Source organism: Rhinopithecus roxellana, chromosome 19 (assembly GCF_007565055.1).
Source record: "Rhinopithecus roxellana isolate Shanxi Qingling chromosome 19, ASM756505v1, whole genome shotgun sequence".
Taxonomy (NCBI): Eukaryota; Metazoa; Chordata; class Mammalia; order Primates; family Cercopithecidae; genus Rhinopithecus; species Rhinopithecus roxellana.
The window spans coordinates 65,571,692-65,590,868 of NC_044567.1; the positions used below are offsets into that span (position 1 = coordinate 65,571,692).

The following is a 19,177-nucleotide window of genomic DNA, read 5'->3' on the forward strand; positions in this document are numbered from 1 at the left end:
GCCAGTCTGTTTATCTGAGGAGGGGTCAGGTAGAGTAAGGGAGAGATATACAACATGGCACCTTGGTTAGGGATTCTTTACAAATCCTGGGAACCTGATTTTGTTTCATATTAACTTCATTTGTGGAGTTTAGATAATTTAATTTCTTCTTCTTCTTCTTTTTTTTTTTTTTGAGACGGAGTCTCGCTCTGTCACCCAAGCTGGAGTGCACTGGCCAGATCTCAGCTCACTGCAAGCTCCGTCTCCCGGGTTCACGCCATTCTCCTGCCTCAGCCTCCCGAGTAGCTGGGACTACAGGCGCCCACCACCTCGCCCGGCTAGTTTTTTGTATTTTTTAGTAGAGACGGGGTTTCGCCGTGTTAGCCAGGATGGTCTCGATCTCCTGACCTTGTGATCCGCCCGCCTCGGCCTCCCAAAGTGCTGGGATTACAGGCTTGAGCCACCGCGCCTGGCCTCTTTTTTTTTTTTTTCTGAAACAGAGTCTCGCTCTATCACCTAGGTAGGCTGGAGTGCAGTGGTGCTATCTTGGCTCACTGCAACCTTCGCCTCCCAGGATCAAGCGATTCTCCTGCCTCAGCCTCCCGAGTAGCTGGGACTACAGGTGCCTGCCACCACATCGGGCTAATTTTTGTATTTTTAGTAGAGATGGGATTTCACCATGTTGGCCAGGATGGTCTCTATCTCCTGACCTCCGTGATCCACTTGCCTCGGTCTCCCAAGTTGCTGGGTTTACAGACATGAGCCACCGCACCCAACCTAGATAGTTTAATTTCTAAAAAGCACTTTTTCTGCCTGATATGGTGGCTCACACCTATAATCCCAGCACTTTGGGAGGTGAGGGCCAGAGCATCGCCCGAGCCCAGGAGTTCAAGACAAGCCTAGGCAACATAGTGAGACCCATCCCGTTTTTTATAAAATAATAGAAAAAATTAGCCGGGCGTGATGGCACATGCCTGTAGTCCTAAATACGTGGGAGGCTGAGGTGGGAGGATGGCTTGAGCTTGGAAAGTCAAGGCTGCAGTGAGCCGTGATTGTGCCACTGCACTCCAGCCTGAGTGACAGAGCAAGACCCCTGTCTCCAAAAAATAAAAAAGATACTTTTACTAAAGGTAGTTTTCCACAAGTACAAAACTGAAAAGGTTAGTTTTCATAGTTGTAATTCAGTAATTTCAAAATGATTTTCCCCAAAACAACTGATCAGCAGCTGCCATCACTCACAGGTGCTTACCAGAGAGGCTGCTGTGCTACTGCCATCATCACAGCTAATATGGAGGCTTTTGCTGTCCACACCCAGATAGATATTACAATAAAGACTTGCATGCATGAGCTCCGACATTGCAACTATTCATTAGCATTATTAAATCTCTTCAGGCGTTCCCACTCAGCCACCCTTTAATTGGGATGGGGTCTTACTCCCTTTCTTCGTTTGATAGCCCCTGGTTACCAGATACAGGTTATTGACCCAGTTCTCAGTATGCACAGCTATAACCTTTTTATGTTTTCTGGGTCATTATTTCCCACAGAACACCGCCACCCCACATGATGTGATTACATGTTCTTTGGAAACAGTATTTCTTATTTTGAATACTATAGAGTGTTTCATGAGTCCACTGTGTAAAATGCTGCTAGAGGTTGAGTAAGCCAAGGTGCCTTAGACATGGATTTTCAGTGGATTAGTGAGGGGGCCGAAACACGGTTACACAGAGTTGAAGAAGATATAGAAGGTGAGGAAGTGGCATTAGTACAAGTGCAACCTTGTTTTTAAAATTTGTATATAAAGTGGAATAATGAAATGGGTCGGCAGGGCTAATGAGGATCAGAGAAGGGAGGATAAAGGGCATACTTTTGTACAGTGATGGGTGCAGTACCATAAGACAAAGGATGGATGCTTGCCAAGCTTCATAAAGATGTACTGACAGAAAAGGAATAAATTGAGTGTTGACAGTGAGATAGGAAGCACTATTCCACCAGAGAGAAGAATATTGCCAGGGCTTTTCTTCCTGCTTCCCCTAAAGAATGTGGAATCAAGGTCCTGTAATACCCTTTTAGCTAGAGATCATAGGGACAGTCTATGTTTTAAACAAGTTTCAGCTGCAATTTTTTTTTTTTTTCGAGACGTAGTCTCGCTCTGTCACCCAGGCTGGAGCACATTGGCGCGATCTTGGCTCTCTGCAAGCTCCGCCTCCCGGGTTCATGCCATTCTCTTGCCTCAGCCTCCTGAGTAGCTGGGACTACTGGCACCTGCCACCACATCCGGCTAATTTTTTGTATTTTTAGTAGAAACAGGGCTTCACTGTGTTACCCAGGATGGTCTCGATCTCCTGACCTCGTGATCTGCCCACCTCAGCCTCCCAAAGTGCTGGGATTACAGGCGTGAGCCACTATGCCCAGCCTCAACTGCACATTTTTAACAGCTTTTTTCCTAATTGCCAAATAGTATTCATAACTTTATTTTTAGAAATTATATATGTTACTGTTTAACATGTTCAGTCCTACATTAATGTGAGGGGATAAGGTGATACTTATCCAGTGTACCTTAACCTTTGCCAGATTAGCAGCCAGTTGCCCATAATGATAGAGGAGAGAGCTCTAGGAGGAAGTTCTGTGGGGCATGGATGTCTGTTATTCTGAAACAGCCGTTTCTGTCCTGAAGTTGTCTGGGACATAGTTTCACTCCTCTCTGTGGCACACTGATCCTTGTTAAGATCCAGCCGTGTCGGTGTTCTCTTCCGTCCATTCTTGTCGCATATTTCAAAGTAGCTGTCTCAGAATGTATTTGCAGATCTGAGACTTGCCATGTGCACCCTCACCTTGACCTGAGCCTTAGGTTGCTTCCCTCCAAGTAAGCTCAGTTTTGGGTGGTCAGCACTTCTGGTAGGCTAGCCCTGCCCTCATGGGCTTTTAAGTTATTACGTTGAAGATTTTTCCTCCAGTTTTACATTTCTCTGGTTGTTTCACTGGGCATTTGGGAGAGGTGTGAGTTAAATGATGAATTTAGAACATCATCTCACGCCACCAAATTTATCATTGTTTCTTAATTGTTTGTATACTTATTCCATTTATTTGTGTCAAAATAGAGGGGCAGCTTTTCAGAAATTAGATGGTGTTAGTTTAAGGGCTCTCTGTGTAAAATTGAATGCCTTTGAAACTAATAGCAGGTAAGAGAAGAAGCCACTGGGGTTTTGAGGAAAAGAGTGATGCCAGATTTCAGTTGTGACATGATTACTCTGGTGGCTCTGTTGAGAATAGGTTGTAAGGAGACAAGAGAAGAAGCAGAGAGACCAGTTAGGAGTTTGTTTTAGTAATCCCATTGGCTTGGACTAGGCTACAGTGAGGAGGTGGGGAGAACGGATTAGTTTCTGGATGTACTTTTGAAGGTAAAACCACGAGATTTTGCTGATGGATTGATTGTGGGGATGAGGGAAGGACAATAATCAAGGAAAACAAGTTTTGACCTATGGAGTTGCCATTTGCTGTGATAGGGGCATGACTGAAGGAGGAGCAGGTTTTGAGGGGAAATCTGGACATGGCTGAATTTGAAATAGCTATTAGGTGTCTAAGCAGACATCCAAATGAGATGTCCAAGTAAAGTGGGTAGTCTAAGTCTGGAGTGTAGGAAAAAGTTCTGGGTTAAAGATAGAAAATTTGCTATATAGAAAAAAGTTTAGAAATACTTCTTTTTAAAAACAGAATTGAGTTGCAAGGTTAAGATTTTCAAAATCTGTGTATCACCTTTCTTGATTTTACCCTGGTGGAGACAGAGATCCAAATAATTTGAAAATCGCTTTGCTTCTCTGCTATGTAACCAAGCTCCAGTTAGGAGGGTTTAGCTCAGCTAATCTCACAGCCATTATGGCATGTTTCCTTAAAGATTCTTTAGAGTTCTGCTGAAGTTTATGCTTGATCTTATCAATATGAGTTTGATTACCTATACTCTACACCCAGCCTCCTTTTTATAGGAAGTATTTTTTATTCAGCAGATAAATGTATAGTTTGTGGTTGGGCGCGATGGCTCATGCTTGTAATCCCAACACTTTGGGAGTCCAGGGCGGGTGGATCACTTGAAGTCAGGAATTCGAGACCAGCCTGGGCAACATGCTGAAACCCTGTCTCTACTGAAAATGCAAAAATTAGCCTGGAGTGGTGGTGCACACCTATCATCTCAGCTATTCTGGAGGCTCAGGAAGAAAAATCACTTGAACCTGGGAGGCAGAGGTTGCAGCGAGCCTAGATCATGCCACTGCACTCCCACCTGGGGTGACAGAGCAAGACCCTCCCCGTCTGGAAAATAAAGAAAAAAGAGAGAAGAGAGAAAAAGAAAAGGAAGGAAGGAAGAGAGGGAAGGAAAAAAGAAGAAGAAGGAAGGGAGGGAGGGAAGGAAGGAGGGAAAAAAGGAAGGAAGGAAAGCAAGAAAAGCCAGGCTGGACGTGGTGGCTCATGCCTAGAATCCCAGAGCAAGACTCTATCTCAGAAAAAAAAAAAAAAAAAAAGTATAGTTTGCTATTGATAGATTCTAAGTTTGCAAAGTTTGATTTTTTTAAAACCTGTTGCTATAGGGAAGCTTGTGTAGTATTTACTCTGAAAAAGAGTTTTAATCTTAGACTCATAGGAAAATGAGACATATTTATATTTTTGTTAAAATTGTGTTCAGAGGTTATTATTGGCAGGAATTTTAACTTCTCTCTCCAAATTCTGATAGAGACTGCCCCAACCCATTTTTATAGTTCAGCTTGTTACCATTCCATGGAGAGTGAGTGTGGTTCTCTCTCTGTTTTTGTTGAAGTAGTGAATACATATTGGAGATTGGAAGCCAAAAACCACTGTTGAATGTTACTATTTGGGATCTAGGATTATGCCCTACGTAATAGTTTGATTCTGTGTACATTGTTCTTGCTAGCAGTAAGAATTTCATCCCCTAGTAAATGCTGCATTTTTCCAACATGAATTGCCATCTGGTAAGTCTGTCACTGTGCGGGTAGCATTACTGTGGTACTTGCTAGTTACCTGCGGTAAAGCAAGTCATGTTATAAACCATATTCTTCATTTCCAAATGCTTGATTACTTTTCACAGGAACTCGTGCCCTTCTTTTTATACTAACACCATTTTCCCCTTTATGCCAGCATATTTTTATTCCCTAACGGTATTCAGAAGCGTATACTTAGGTAAATATAGCAATTTTGAAATTGGAGGAATTTCTGTCTGAACTGTTAGCTAGTCACTAGATCAAAAGAATGTTTTAGACAAGTTAAAAAGTTCATTATATCAGCAAGAGCTTTAGACCCCAGAGTGCTCTACCCCTTTGTAGCTATGTGACTCTAGGTGGGTCTTTTCACTTGGTGAGCCTTGGTTTCCACATTCATGAGAGGGGGGACAATAATACTTAGGTTGCATGGTTAATGAGAACTGGGTATATGTGTCAAGTACCTGGAGTGCAGAGTCAGGCACGGAGAGTGCTCAATAAATGGTAGCCACTGTTATCTTCGTTGCCATCACCATAGTCTTGTTTTTTGGTGATTGACAGCTTTCACTCTTCAGGAAGTTAGTCTGAAATTCATTTGGCTTAGGAACACTAATTGTTAATATGTTTTGATAAGATAGGCTTAAGGTATTTTCTGTTTATTTCCTGAAGTATATTTTTAAAGAAAATATTGTCCAGTGGTGAAATGGTATTTCATATTCTTCCTCTTGTAAATTTTTATTTACAATTGCTGCTTGTTATTAAATTTAGTAATTTAGTTTTTTGGCAACTTATTTTCTGCTGAGTGGGAACTTGTCTTTCTGTTTTCTAAAAATGTGAACATTTTAACAAATATAATTAGCATATATATATATAGTTAGATATTCATTTATATATAGTAGTAATGAATCTCAGCATAAACTATTATTTGATCTTGCCAAAGAGGACCCAGATGAAACTGAATCCCGTTCTTAAGTTATGTTGAAATACACTTACCAGGTCAAGCATGGTGGCTTACACCAGTAATCTCAGCAGTTTGAGAGGCTGAGGGAGGAGGATTGCTTGAGCCTGGGAGTTTTGAGACCAGCCTGGACAAAAAAATTTAAAAATTTATACAAAAAGTTAAAAAATTGAAAAATTTGATTTTCTGCCAAAAAATTTAAAAATTAGCATGGCACATTGGCATGCACTATAGTGTAATCCCAGCTATTCAGGAGGCTGAGGTGGGAACATCGCTTGAGGCTGGGAATCGAGGCTGTGGTGATCCGTGATTGTGCCACGGCACTCCAGCCTGGGCAACAGAACAAGATCCTGTCTTTAAATAAATAAAAAAAAAATCCAGGTGCGGTGGCTTATGCCTATAATCCCAGCACTTTGGGAGGCTGAGGTAGACAAATTGCTTGAGCCTAGGAATTTGAGACCAGCCTGGGCAACACGATGAAACCTCATCTCTACAAAAATTACAAAAAAATTAGCCAGGTGTGGTGGTGTGCGCTGGTAGTCCCAGCTACTCAGGAGGCTGAAGTGGGAGGATCGTTTGAGCCTGGGAGGCATAGGTTGCAGTGAGCCGAGATTGCACCACTGCACTCCAGCCTGGGTGACGTAGTAAGACCCTGTCTCACAATAAAAATAAAATAAAATAAAAAGAAAAGAAATACACTTAACTTTTACTTTTTTCTTTGAATTTTCATTTTGTTTTACATGTGTTCTAGAATATTCATTCATAGTGAATAGCTTGTTATTTGACCGAAGTGTTTCATGTCGTATTAACTTCCTGACAGAATTAAACTTGTTTTATTGACTCTCAAGTATTGGGTTTAAAGAAGGGGGGAAAAGGAAAAACCTGGACAACGAGCCATTGAGAATATTTGTGTCTGTATAGGGAACTTTTAGAAGGGTTTCTTTTGAAGGGGTGGACCTCTTGCTCCAGCCACCCTGCAGAGTTGAGGGATGTAACTTATAACCTTCATCCTAGACCATGTGGATTGATTGGCACTTCTCTTTACAGATTTGCCTGAAACAAAAGTAGTAGTTCCAAGCATCTCTTGTTTAAATTGGAGGTAATTCCTTACTGTCTTGAATGTCAGTGGCAGTTGTTTTGATAGGTCTTTATGCATATTACACAAAGGTGAGGTCCTCCAGTTGCTGCTGACTGCACTTCCTTTCCGCTCACCACTGCCTGATTAGTATACAGAGTGGTGAGAAGTTGTACTGGACAGGTGCCAAATACTTCTCTAGACTCTTATCCAGCAACTCTGTCCATTTCTTTGGATCGTTTCCACACTTTATGCAGAGCCAGGAGCTGTTGCCTTCTTTACACTGATTGGTTTAAACAGGTGCTGCAGTTGTTTCTTATTCTCTAGCACCAGGGAAAGGGGAGTGAAGTTATTTGTTGGCTGGATTTTAGACAGCAGGGAACATGTGAGATTACTTTGAAGCTCTGATTGGCATTAGAGGCAGAAAAGTATTGGGGAAATAAGATTAGCATGTGTTACCCAAGTCTAAGGGGATACTGAATCTCTTTCCTTACCTTTTGCTGAGTTGACATGTCCTTATCGTATCTTTAGGCTATAAACCATTTTCTGGGTTACACAGCTCACTTGCTAGGCAGAAGACATGATTTGTCCTTCCTGTGCCATCTTACTGGTTCAGATTGACACATGGGTGCTACATTGGTTGCAGGGTTAGGTTATTAGCATTTAAACAGGTCTTGTGACCACTGTAGTGTCCCAGGGAGTCCGAGCAGAATAAAACTTGCCCAGTTATAAAGCAGACCTACTCATGGTTTGAAAGTTTAAATTTTAAAATCTCCGTGATTGATCAGTTTTCTCTAGCAATAAATACCCAGAAGAAAGAGAAACTGGCAGTTAACCAGGGTGAGAAGTTAGTAAGGTCAGATAAAGCAAGTGAAGGAATCATGGTACTGAAATGCTTTAGCAAGTACAATAGTAGGTACAGTTCTCACTGGCCTGTGAAAATTTGATAGACTAAGGGTTTGAAGGTCACGATGAGGACAAAGCAGGATCAGCCACAATGAAGGCGTGCGATGGGTGGTTGTAGTTGGAGAGAAGACTTTCTGATTTTAGGATCTAGGAGGCAAAGCAGTGCCCACTGCCGATGAGGCAGTTGTGATTTTGCATGTGGGAGTTTAATGGACATGACCTAAAAGTGTTTTAACTGTGAGATGTTATGTTGATTGAATGGCGAGTGTTAGAAAAGCCATTGACATGCATTTTGAAATCTGAAAAATAATGTCAAGGCATAATGAGCCATGTGATGCAATCACTTATATGTTCTAGGGAATATTTAAGAAGTCATTCCATAACACCAAAAGAGAATGTCGACATAGGGAGATTTTATGAAACGTGAAAAAGGAATTATTTTTAAAATATCACAGTTCAGCAGTGTTCTGGAAGTGGACCAAGAAGGATTCATTTTCTTCTTTCCTTCCCCCTTGGATTAGAAGGAGGCATAATGTGAGTGGGACTTGTTTTGGGGAGGCGAATAAGGCCTTCGTTATCTTAAGGAAAAAGCTAAGTGTTGGTTTTGATGAATAAGTAGAAGACTTTGGAGCACTATTAAGGGAAATTTTTCTTAAAATTAATGAGTTACTTCCACGTTGTCTGGTGAAAACAGGTAAGAGGACAGGTAGAGTTACTATGAGGCAAGATTGACATTAGCCTCGATCAGAATGAACGGTCAGGATTGGAAGGTAAAAACTTTTCAGATAACCAGAATAAAGGAATTTGATTTTTGTTTTATCCAACATACGCATACACCTATCATCATGGTCCAGACACTCTCCTGGGAGCTGGGGATGCTTAGAGAAGTAAGATTGGATTCTTGTTCTTGATGAGATGATAAGGCACAGAGAGCCAGACGGATGCTGATAAGCAGGCACTAAGCTGCCTAGTGACAGTGCTACAAGCAGGTGTGGGCTGTGGTGAAGAGGGAAGGATGTGGGCCCAGAGTTCCTCTGTGGAAATCAAGAGAGGCTTCATAGGAGATACAGCATTTTGATCTGCATTGTAGAGATTATGTGGGACTTTACCAGGCAAGGGAAGGGTAGAAAGCTATGCAAGTGCTAGGTGTGTTTAGGTGAGTCCAGAACAGCGAAGATGATGTGGCATGATTTGGATTGGAGGGAGGTGTGCACGGGCCAGCCTGCTGTGCTGTAAAGATGTGTTGGAGTTCTGTTTTAATTTGGTTATACGGTCTTGATTTCTGAATTAAATAAAAATGTAGGCCAGTCACAATGGCTCGTGCGTGTAATCCCAGCACTCAGGGGAGACTGAGGTGGGAGAATCACTTGAGGTCAGGAGTTTGAGACCTGTAGCCCCAGCTACCTGAGAGGCTGAAGTGGGAGGATTGCATGAGCCTTGGAGTTTGAGGCTGCAGTAAGCTAAGATCACACCACTGTACTGTAGCCTGGGTGACAGAGTGAGATGTTGTCTCTTAAACAAAATACAGCAGTTCCCCCTTATTCACAGGGGATATGTTCCAACACTCCCAGTGGATTCTTGAAACCGCAGATAGTACTGAACCCTAATATACTATTATATATAGATATATATATATATATCTCCACACATATATATACACACATGTATATATACATACACATATATACACACACACCTATGATAAACTTTGATTTGTATATTAGTAAGGAATAAGTAACAAATAATAAAATAGAGCTATTATAGCAATATACTGTAATAGAAGTTACATGAATGTGGTCTTTTTTCATATATACTGCACTGTAGTCACCCATTTTCATACTGCAGTTGACTCCAGGTAACTGAAACCACAGAAAGAGAAACTCCTGATATGGTGGGGACTACAGTAGCATTCAGTGCACCCTTAGTTTCACTTTTTTCTTTTAGAGTCACAGGTTTTGCAAATGAGACATCAGAGATAAAAGGGTTCCTAATCTGACTGCTCAGCTTAGAAATATTTAAGCATTTTACTTCTTTTCACTTTATTATATCTTTAGTATTTTTCCTAATTACTTCAGTCTTAGTAATGACAATAGCTGTTTACTATTCCATTAAGTAGACTTTAGCTCAAAAGTATAAATGCATAAAGATGTTTCTTACAGCATTATAGATAGTGATGAAAAAATTGGAAACATATTAAGTATCTAAAACATGATAAATTATTTATGGTTAGCAAATTTTAAGGTAGAATTGAAATGCTTGAGTGACAGATTAGATGTGGAGGTTGCCAAAAAAGAGAACCAACCCCAGATTTCCAAGTAGAATCTTAACATTTTCACTTTCTCATGGGTCCAGATGCTATGAGCATTTGTGTCTGTGTCAGACCCTTTAAGCAGTACGTATAGAATACATTAAAAACCTCTAGACTGGTTTTTAACACACGGTCACCAGTTACATGGTAAATGACTAACAATCATTTAAAATTTTTTTGGATAGACATAATTTATCACACTATAAGGAGCTATTTCTGTTGCCTTTCAATTTTACAAATGATGGTTGATTCTAGCAGCAAATTGCCCGACCCTCGCAAGAAGAAAAAGTAGAAGAAAAAGAAGAGGATAAAGCAGAAAAAACAGAAAAAAAAGAAGAAGAAAAGAAAGATGAAGAAGAAAAAGATGAAAAAGAAGACTCCAAGTGAGTTAAATAATTAGTTATATAATAAGTTAAATGTTTATTTTTATTTTAGTTTTAGTTTTGTAGATTTATGGAGTACAAGTACAATTGTCACATGGATATATTGCATAGTAGTGAAGTCTGTGCTTTTAGTGTACCATTGCCTGAATAGTGTACATTATACCCATTATACCTCACCCACCCCCTCATATCCTCCCACCTGTTTGAATCTCCAGTGTCTATTATTCCACTCTCTATATCCATGTGTCCACATTATTTAGCTCCCACTTATAAGTGAGCACGTGTGATAGCTGACCTTCTGTTTCTGAGTTATTTCACTTAAGATGATAACCTTTAGTTGTATCCAAGTTGCTGCAAAATTATAGGTTTTTTTGTTTTGTTTTTTTTTTTGTTTTTTGTTTTTGCAACAGTGTCACGCTCTGTTGCCCTGGCTGGAGTGCAGTGGCATGATCTCGGCTCATTGCAAGCTCCACCCTCCCAGGTTCATGCCATTCTCCTGCCTCAGCCTCTCAAGTAGCTGGGACTACAGGCACCTGCCACCACACCCAGCTAATTTTTTATATTTTTAGTAGAGACGGGATTTCACCGTTAGCCAGGGTGGTCTCCATCTCCTGATCTCATGATCTGCCCGCCTTGGCCTCCCAAAGTGCTTTTATTACAGACATGAGCCACCGTGCCCAGCCTAGTAATTTTTAAATAATGAAATTTAATCTGCTGAAATTTTATTTTATTTACTTATTTTTGAGACAGTCTCACTCTGTCGCCCAGGCTGGAGTGCAGTGGCACGATCTCGGCTCACTGCAACTTCTGCCTCCCAAGTTCAAGTGATTCTTGTGCCTTGGCCTCCCAAGTAGGTGGGATTACAGGTGCGCGTCACCACGTCCCGCTAATTTTGTGTGTTTAGTAGAGATGGGGTTTCACCATTTTTGCCCAGGCTGATCTTGAACTCCTGACCTCAGGTGATCCACCTGCTTCAACCTCCCAAAGTGCTGGGATTACAGGCATGAGCCACCACACCTGGCCGAAATTTTAGAGACATCTAATAGTTACGTGATTAAGTTGATGTGATTAAGGAATAGAATGTTATAGTAAATGTAACTTTTGACTTAATGAACTTATTTGCAAGTCATGAGTTATTACTACTTTTCAGAAGGGATGGGTTATAGTAATAAATACTTTCCCCCAGGATATATTGAATGTAATTTAATCTTTGATTTGGAAGATTCCTCAGGTTCTGTTTTTGAGTCTCAGGTAGTATATATTAGATAGTGTAAAAATGCTAAGAAAGGAAGAATTTTTATATTTTAGCTTTATTGCTAAAATATAAAATTATTTTATATTCCAGCTTTATTGACTTCGTCATATAAAATGGAGTTTTGGGTTTGTTTGTTATTGTTATTGCTGTTTTCTTGGTTATAAAAGTGCATTATAGAAAAACAGGAAAAGAAAGAAAAATATAATGAAAATTAACCTATGATTCTGCCACTCAGAGAGTTATTGTTGATGCTTTTGTGTACATACAGAGGTGTGGTAGGTGTGGGGGCATGACAGTGGTTTGGTTTCTTTTTCCCCAAGAACTAGCTTTGTAATTTACATGGAACAAAATTCGCCAGTTTGAAATGTGTACATTGATGTGTTTTGACAAGCATATGCACTTGCGTCACTATTATCACAATTGTGATGTAGAATGTTTCCATCACCCCAAACAGTTCCTGTATGCTCCTTTGCAGTCAGTTTCTCTTTCCTCATTTCCAGCCTCTGGCAGTCACATATCTGTTTTGCTTTCTCTAGAATTACATAAAAATGAAATCATGCAGTATTTATGGCTTCTTTTACTTAGCATGAATGCCTTTGAGATTCACTTAGGTTATTGAATGTATCAGTAGTTTGTTCCTTTTTAATATTTATTATGTTATTTCTTTAGTCCTTGTGGAACTATTTAAGATTTACCTAGTTTTGTGGAAGCTAAAGTAGCTAGTTGCTTGCCATGGTTTTAAAAGAGACAGATATTCCTCTCATTGTAATTTTATACCTTAGGAAGATACCTATAAGGGAATATATTTTTTTCTTTTAATTTAGGTTAAACATTTTTTGGGCCATGTAACCAGTGGTTCTTCTCACATAGAACTCTGTCATATCTTGATTTTATTTTTTTGTTAAAATTTCTAAACTATTTAACAAGCTTTCATTTATTATCTATGTGAGCTAAGTCTTAGGGAGAATGTGAAAATACATAAGATGTATACTATTCCCAGGTAGTTCATGATTTAGTAGGGGAAAACTAGGTAAAGTACAAGTATTACTTTAAGAAATAAAAGCCTGGCAGTAAGAAGTCAGCAGACAACCAGTTAAGTGCTTTGGCAGATGAAGAAGAGGTCGAGGCTACTTCTCTCTGGATAATTTGGAGGACATTATGCAGATGCTAGTGGTTAATGTGGGTAAGGTAGAGGGAATCACATGAATAGCTAGTGGCAGATAATGATTTCATTAGACTTAACATAGTGTGCATCAAGAAGAGAAGTGGAAGGTGGATTGGAGTTAAATTATGTAGAGCTCTAATGAAAGCCAAACATGTTAGACTTCATTCAGGAGGCTGTGCGGTGTGTCTGTTTGGGAATAGTTAGAAAGGGATTAGAATGGATGGAGTGGTTTATTGCCAAAACTATCCTGCTAGAATATTGATTCATTGGCAAGGTAGAAATGAATAGACTAGAGATATGAATCAGGGAGGCCAGTATGAAAGGCCAGGATTGGGATACTAAGGTGTTGAATAAGTGTAGTGATAGTAGAAATAGAGATGGTAGAATTAGTGAGAGAGGCATTTGTGAGATGAAATAACCAAAACTTGGCATTAGATCACATGCAGGAAGTATGGGAAAAGGGAGAGAGCAAAGGATGATATCAAATCTGTAAACCTGAATGATGATGAACATGGTAGGAGTGTTAACAACAGATGATTAGAGAATGACTTGGAGCAAGGAGCAGAGGTGAGGATGAATATGATTTTGGATATGTTCAGTTTCTGTTGATGGGAAATCCAGGTGGCTCTTCCAGCAGGTAGTTGGGAAGACCAGCCTGAGTCTTTGGAGTTGGGAGGTGTGTCCAAAGATAGAGATTGGAATCTTCCCAGTAGAACATATGAGAATGGGTAACCTCACATAGCTCTAAGGCTCTAGGAGAGAGCCTTGGGAAATCCCTGTATGAAAGGATGAGAGGAGCCCAGCACAGTGGCTCACTCCTGTAATCCCAGCCAAGGTGGGAGAATTGCTTTGGCACAGGAATTCATGACCACCCTGAGCAACATGCTGACACCCTGTCTCTACAAAAAATGCAAACATTAATCAGGTATGGTGGCACGTGTCTGTAGTCCCAGCTACTCGGGAAGCTGAGGTGAGAGGCTCCCTTTAGCCCAAGAGATTGAGGCTGCAGTGAGCTGTGTTCGCACCATTGCTCTCCAGCCTGGGTGATAGAGTGAGACACTTTCTCAAAAACAAAAATCAGAAACCCAAAAGAAAGGATGAGAGGAGAAAGGTCTGTCCCCAGAAGGAAAGCCAGAGTAGCAGCAGGGATATTTCAAAAGCTAAGTTTAAAGTGATATGAAAAGAAGAATTAACTGCAGCGTCAGTTGTGACAGAAAGACTTGTGGGGAAAATTGAGAAGAGGTCATTTGATTTTGTAGTTTGCAAGTCATTGGTGACTTTTGAGAAAACATGTTTTAACAGGAGGCTGCAGAATAGAAGCCAGCTTTATAAGGGAATAAGTAAGTAAAGGGAAAGGGCTATGTAGTAACTTCAATTTAGGACTGAAGGGGAGAGAATTATTTTTGAAAAAAAATCAACATCTTCCATTAAGCAAGAACAATTCAGTCTTTGAGTATTGCCATCTATCCATTCATTTGCAAAAATGTACATTGAGTATGTTTTCTTAAATATAACAACCATGAGAGGTAAGTAGTACAGAGAAAGGTCTTCCAGTATTACATGTAGTACTGTTGCTATTAATAGCACTACCATTTTTCTACATGCCTGAGACGATGGTAAGCACTTTATATCCTGAGGGAGTTTTAGCTTGAATAATGGCCAATTGTTACTTGATGCTGACTGTGTTCCAGGCACTGTTCTGGGTACTTTATTTAACTCCTTCAGTCCTGGCAACAGTCCCATGAAATAAACTCTTTTTCTTATTATACAGATGAGGAAACTGAGGCCCATGGAGGCGAGGCAGCTTGTCCAAGGTCATCACATGGCTAGTAAATCACAACTGTGGTACAAACCAGGCAGCCTGGCTCCAGAGGCCGTTTCCTAAGCATTAACCATTACTGCCCAATTTGTACATAATTAGTATCAGACATGATTTAGAGTATTGAGTCTGGTTTTATAACACAATATTGTGGATTGTTACTATAGAAAAGGCATCTATCATGAAGATCATCTATTTTAGCTTCTTCATTTCATACATGAGGCAACCTAGACCAAAGGCAAATAAAACCCCAGAATTTCTGCCTTTTGGTGTAGGCTCTTGCCTCTGGATTGGAGGTCTAGGGCTTTTCTGCTGTCGTTTGTTGCTTTCTCATGGAGTAGTTTTGGTTTCTAAATCAGTTGGTTTGAAATGTGTTTAAATTTTAAGTCCATTAACATGTAAAATAGGTCTTATAAAATATCTTAATTTTAGCTGGTCGAAACTCTTTAACAATTATGGTATGGCAGAATTGTTTTTTTTTTTTTTTAAAGTGAGATTAGGTAGTTTTATTCAGTTTCTATTTAGATAATATTCAAAACTAAAACCTTCTTTGATGTATGTATACTTTTGAATCACACAAGTTTTCATTTACTTTTATGTCCAGAGAAAATACCAAGGAAAAGGACAAGATGGATGGTACAGCAGAAGAAACTGAGGAAAGAGAGCAAGCCACACCCCGGGGGCGAAAGACTGCCAACAGTCAGGGCCGCCGTAAGGGCCGGATCACCAGGTCCATGACAAACGAAGCTGCAGCTGCTAGTGCTGCAGCTGCAGCGGCCACTGAAGAGCCCCCACCACCTCTGCCACCGCCACCAGAACCCAGTGAGTGGAAGAGATTGCCATAAACAGGCCATAATTTTGTTTGGGATTCTGTTTCACCGCTAGGATAGGGTAGGAGGGACTTTTAATATTGACAACCTAGAAATAATCCTGAAGTGTGGTCTTTAAATTTTTTTAACTTCAGTATCAAAGTTTTTTGAAAAAGAACATCACCCACAGTCTTGCCACCCCAATACAGCTGTTTTTCTTTTTTATTTAGTTGTTAGCTAGTCAGCATGTTACTGTGTCTTCTGATATCTTAACTTGGTATATATCATAAATATTTTCTAATTTCTAAGTAATTGCCATTTTTATTTTTTAATGGCTGTATAATATTGAGGCATGACTTCTCTAACCATTCTCTTATTTCTGAATGATTAGGTTGTCCTCTTCCCTGCTTTTAAAATGTATATAGCACTATAATAAAAAAATCTGTATTGACATAGTATTTTGTTTATGTTAAATTATTTTTCATGGAATAAATTCCTACGCAAGGGAATACTGGATCTAATAGTTCAAGCATCTTTCTGTCTCTAAGTATTGTCTCATTAGTTTATAAAAAGGCTAGATTAATGATAGAGTACCACTGTTAATGATTCAGAAGTACCAATGTTACTGTAACATGAAGTATGAAAGAAAATGCAGTTTAGGGAATGGCAAGAATGAGATAGGGGCACTAACTAGATAGGAGGAGGAACGATAGGCTGGGGCAGGTCACGATGGGCCTTGTTTGACATGTATTTTGCTTTGATTATGAAGTGGGGCACTTGCACAGGTTTTTAAATAGAGGAATGCTGTGATTAGATTTGTGTCTTAGAAAGATAACTGGTAGCAATTGTGGAGGTCAGGTTAGACAAAATAAAGGCTGGAGGCAGAGGGCCCGGCATATATGCAGTGGCCCAAGCAAGGAGGGGATGGATTCAGAGTTGATGCATGTCATTGGATGTGTGTGGTAAATGGGAGGCAGGATTCAAAAATTAGTCTATCAGTCTAAGGAGCCTATTAGTACTTTAAGTGACTTGGTGAATAGTGGTACTATAAATTAAGAAAGGGAATGTGACAGGAGCTCATCTCAGGCCTGGTGTTCTCAGGTTTTTTTTTTTTTTTCCTGAAGCAAAAGAGAACATATTCAGTTCATGATCCATCTTTACCCACTGGATGTCAGACACTCAGGGATGAACTAAGAGGTCTTCAGGAGTTAGGACAAGATGGAGGCTTAGAGAAGAGGAGAGGGAATTGTGCTTGGACAGGAAGGAGGAGGGTTGCTTCTTCCTTTGACACTGCAGGAGAGGAGAGGTGGAGATCACTAAGTGGGAAGCTACTGGGTGAGGTGGGACTTCTCCAAAAAAAAAAAAAAAAAAGCTAAAAATGTTTAAAAAACAGACATGGAGAGAACTTTTAAGAACATTGAAAAAGATCGTAATATTGAAGTGTTGACTTGTTTCTTTTAGTTTGGTGGAGGAGAGGTTGATACTATCCTATCCTATTTCTGCAGTTTCTTTCACCAAATGCTTTTACGTAGTCTTTTATGTCAGATAAACAGATTATATAATTATATGATTGGTTTGAATGAAGGATTTAACTTTGTTTTTCTCTGCCTGATTGGGTTCTGTCTTTATTTTAGTTTCTACAGAGCCTGTGGAGACCTCTCGATGGACAGAAGAAGAAATGGAAGTTGCTAAAAAAGGTAAATTGTAGTCGTTCTGGTTTCTCAGGTTTTTGTTTTGTTTTTTAGGGTTAATAGTAATGAGTGAGATGGAACTAATGTTTTTAAAAGGCAAACAGGACTCAGAAGTGACTTTAAGAGTTCTTTTTTGGTAGTATAGTACCCAATAAAGTACCCCCAGTGTGCCTTAAGATGCCCAGGTTTGAACGATTTAAGATTCTCTCTACAGTTTTATTTTGAATGTCATTTAATTAAAGAACAAGTAGGTCATTTTCACTTTTTTAGAGTGATTATGACTATATGCTATTGAAATTGTTTTGGAATGAATGTTGATATAAACTCTATGTTTCTATTAATTAAAAGTTATATTTATAGGATGGTAAATACTTTTGTCAGTTTGCATTTGGTAAGTCATTTAATTATAAAACACTAGCAAATTGCTCTGTGATTCAGAGGAAAGAGCATGAAGTTTGTAACCAGGCCAACACAGGTTTGAGTCCTGTCTCTGCCACTTTCATAGCTTTGTGGCCTTCCTCTTACTCTGGCACTTTATGGACCTTGTGCTTTTCTATTGTTGCTTGTTAATGTACTATAATTTGAAATTGAACTAAAATTTCTAATAAGATAATTAATTGGTAATATTGAGAAAGATTAGCTAATTTTTTGGTGGTTAAATATTTACCTTGCAGTTGTAAAGATAAATTATTGTAAATAGCTTGACATTTGAGTGACACATTTCAGATTTTTTTTGTATCTTCCCATATATGTATACAAATGCATAGATACATATTCTTTGCACACATGTGTGTGTTTATGTGTGTGCATATATATATATAGATAGATTAGAGAAGTGTTAAATTGCATAAGTTTCTGTAATGCATTGTATTACCATAGGATTTTTTTAAATTGGCTAGTATTTTTCTGATGGCATTGGTTGATTGTGAATTGACTGAGGACAAATATGGATTATAAGTGGAGTCATATATATATCTTTAAATTGTGTTCATCATTTATATATGATTACCTTATTGGCTTGATATATTGTGTCCAGAGATCTAGATGTACCTAATCATTTAGTTTGCAAGTATTTGAGCTATTACTAATGTGTCTAATGTTGTCCTAGCCCTGTGGGAGATACATGGGAAGGACAAGGTTTAGCCCTTCTATTAATGAGCATGTTTTAAATTCGAGGGGGAAAAATATAGAACTGTAAATGAGTTTTGTTTCAATAAGTATTTTTGTAAGTATCAAAGTATATATAAGTAATTGAAAGCACACTTCTAGTGTCAATGGTTGAAAATACAGTGATTAAGTTAATTTATTATTTCTCTTGTTTGCTTGATCAGGTGACTGTTCAATTAACATTTGGTCTGTTTTTAAAATGCAGGTCTAGTAGAACATGGTCGTAACTGGGCAGCAATTGCTAAAATGGTGGGAACGAAAAGTGAAGCTCAATGTAAAAACTTCTATTTTAACTATAAAAGGCGACATAATCTTGACAACCTCTTACAGCAGCATAAACAGAAAGTGAGTATATCGGGGTGGTGAATCTTTTACTTATTGTTTTTTACTTAGAGTGTTGTTGTTGTTGTTTGACATGGAGTCTCAGGCTAGAGTACAACAGTGCAATCTTGGCTCACTGTAAACTCTTCCTCCTGGGTTCAAGCGATTTCCTGCCTCAGCCTCCCGAGTAGCTGGGACTGCAGGCACCCACCACCATGCCCGGCTAATTTTTGTAGTTTTAGTAGAGACAGTGTTTCACCATGTTGCCCAGGCTGGTCTCGAACTCCAGACCTCAGGTGATCCACCTGCCTCAGCCTCCTAAAGTGCTGGGATTACAGGTGTGAGCCACTGTGTCTGGC

The 19,177-nt window shown here is 39.5% G+C and overlaps 1 protein-coding gene across 13 annotated transcripts in view; it reads left to right on the plus strand.

The window, feature by feature from the left end:
• Positions 1-19,177, plus strand: part of NCOR1 (nuclear receptor corepressor 1) — a 192,674-nt gene that overhangs the window by 82,179 nt on the left and 91,318 nt on the right. For 8 of the 13 annotated variants that reach the window (XM_030923270.1, XM_030923273.1, XM_030923279.1 and 5 more), the window contains 4 exons: positions 10,464-10,591; positions 15,435-15,652; positions 17,274-17,336; positions 18,703-18,842. In XM_030923270.1, the coding sequence (XP_030779130.1) occupies positions 10,464-10,591; positions 15,435-15,652; positions 17,274-17,336; positions 18,703-18,842 (549 nt within the window). The remainder of the gene's footprint in view (positions 1-10,463; positions 10,592-15,434; positions 15,653-17,273; positions 17,337-18,702; positions 18,843-19,177) is intronic. The other 5 variants (XM_030923280.1, XM_010387753.2, XM_030923272.1 and 2 more) reach the window with 1 other exon arrangement.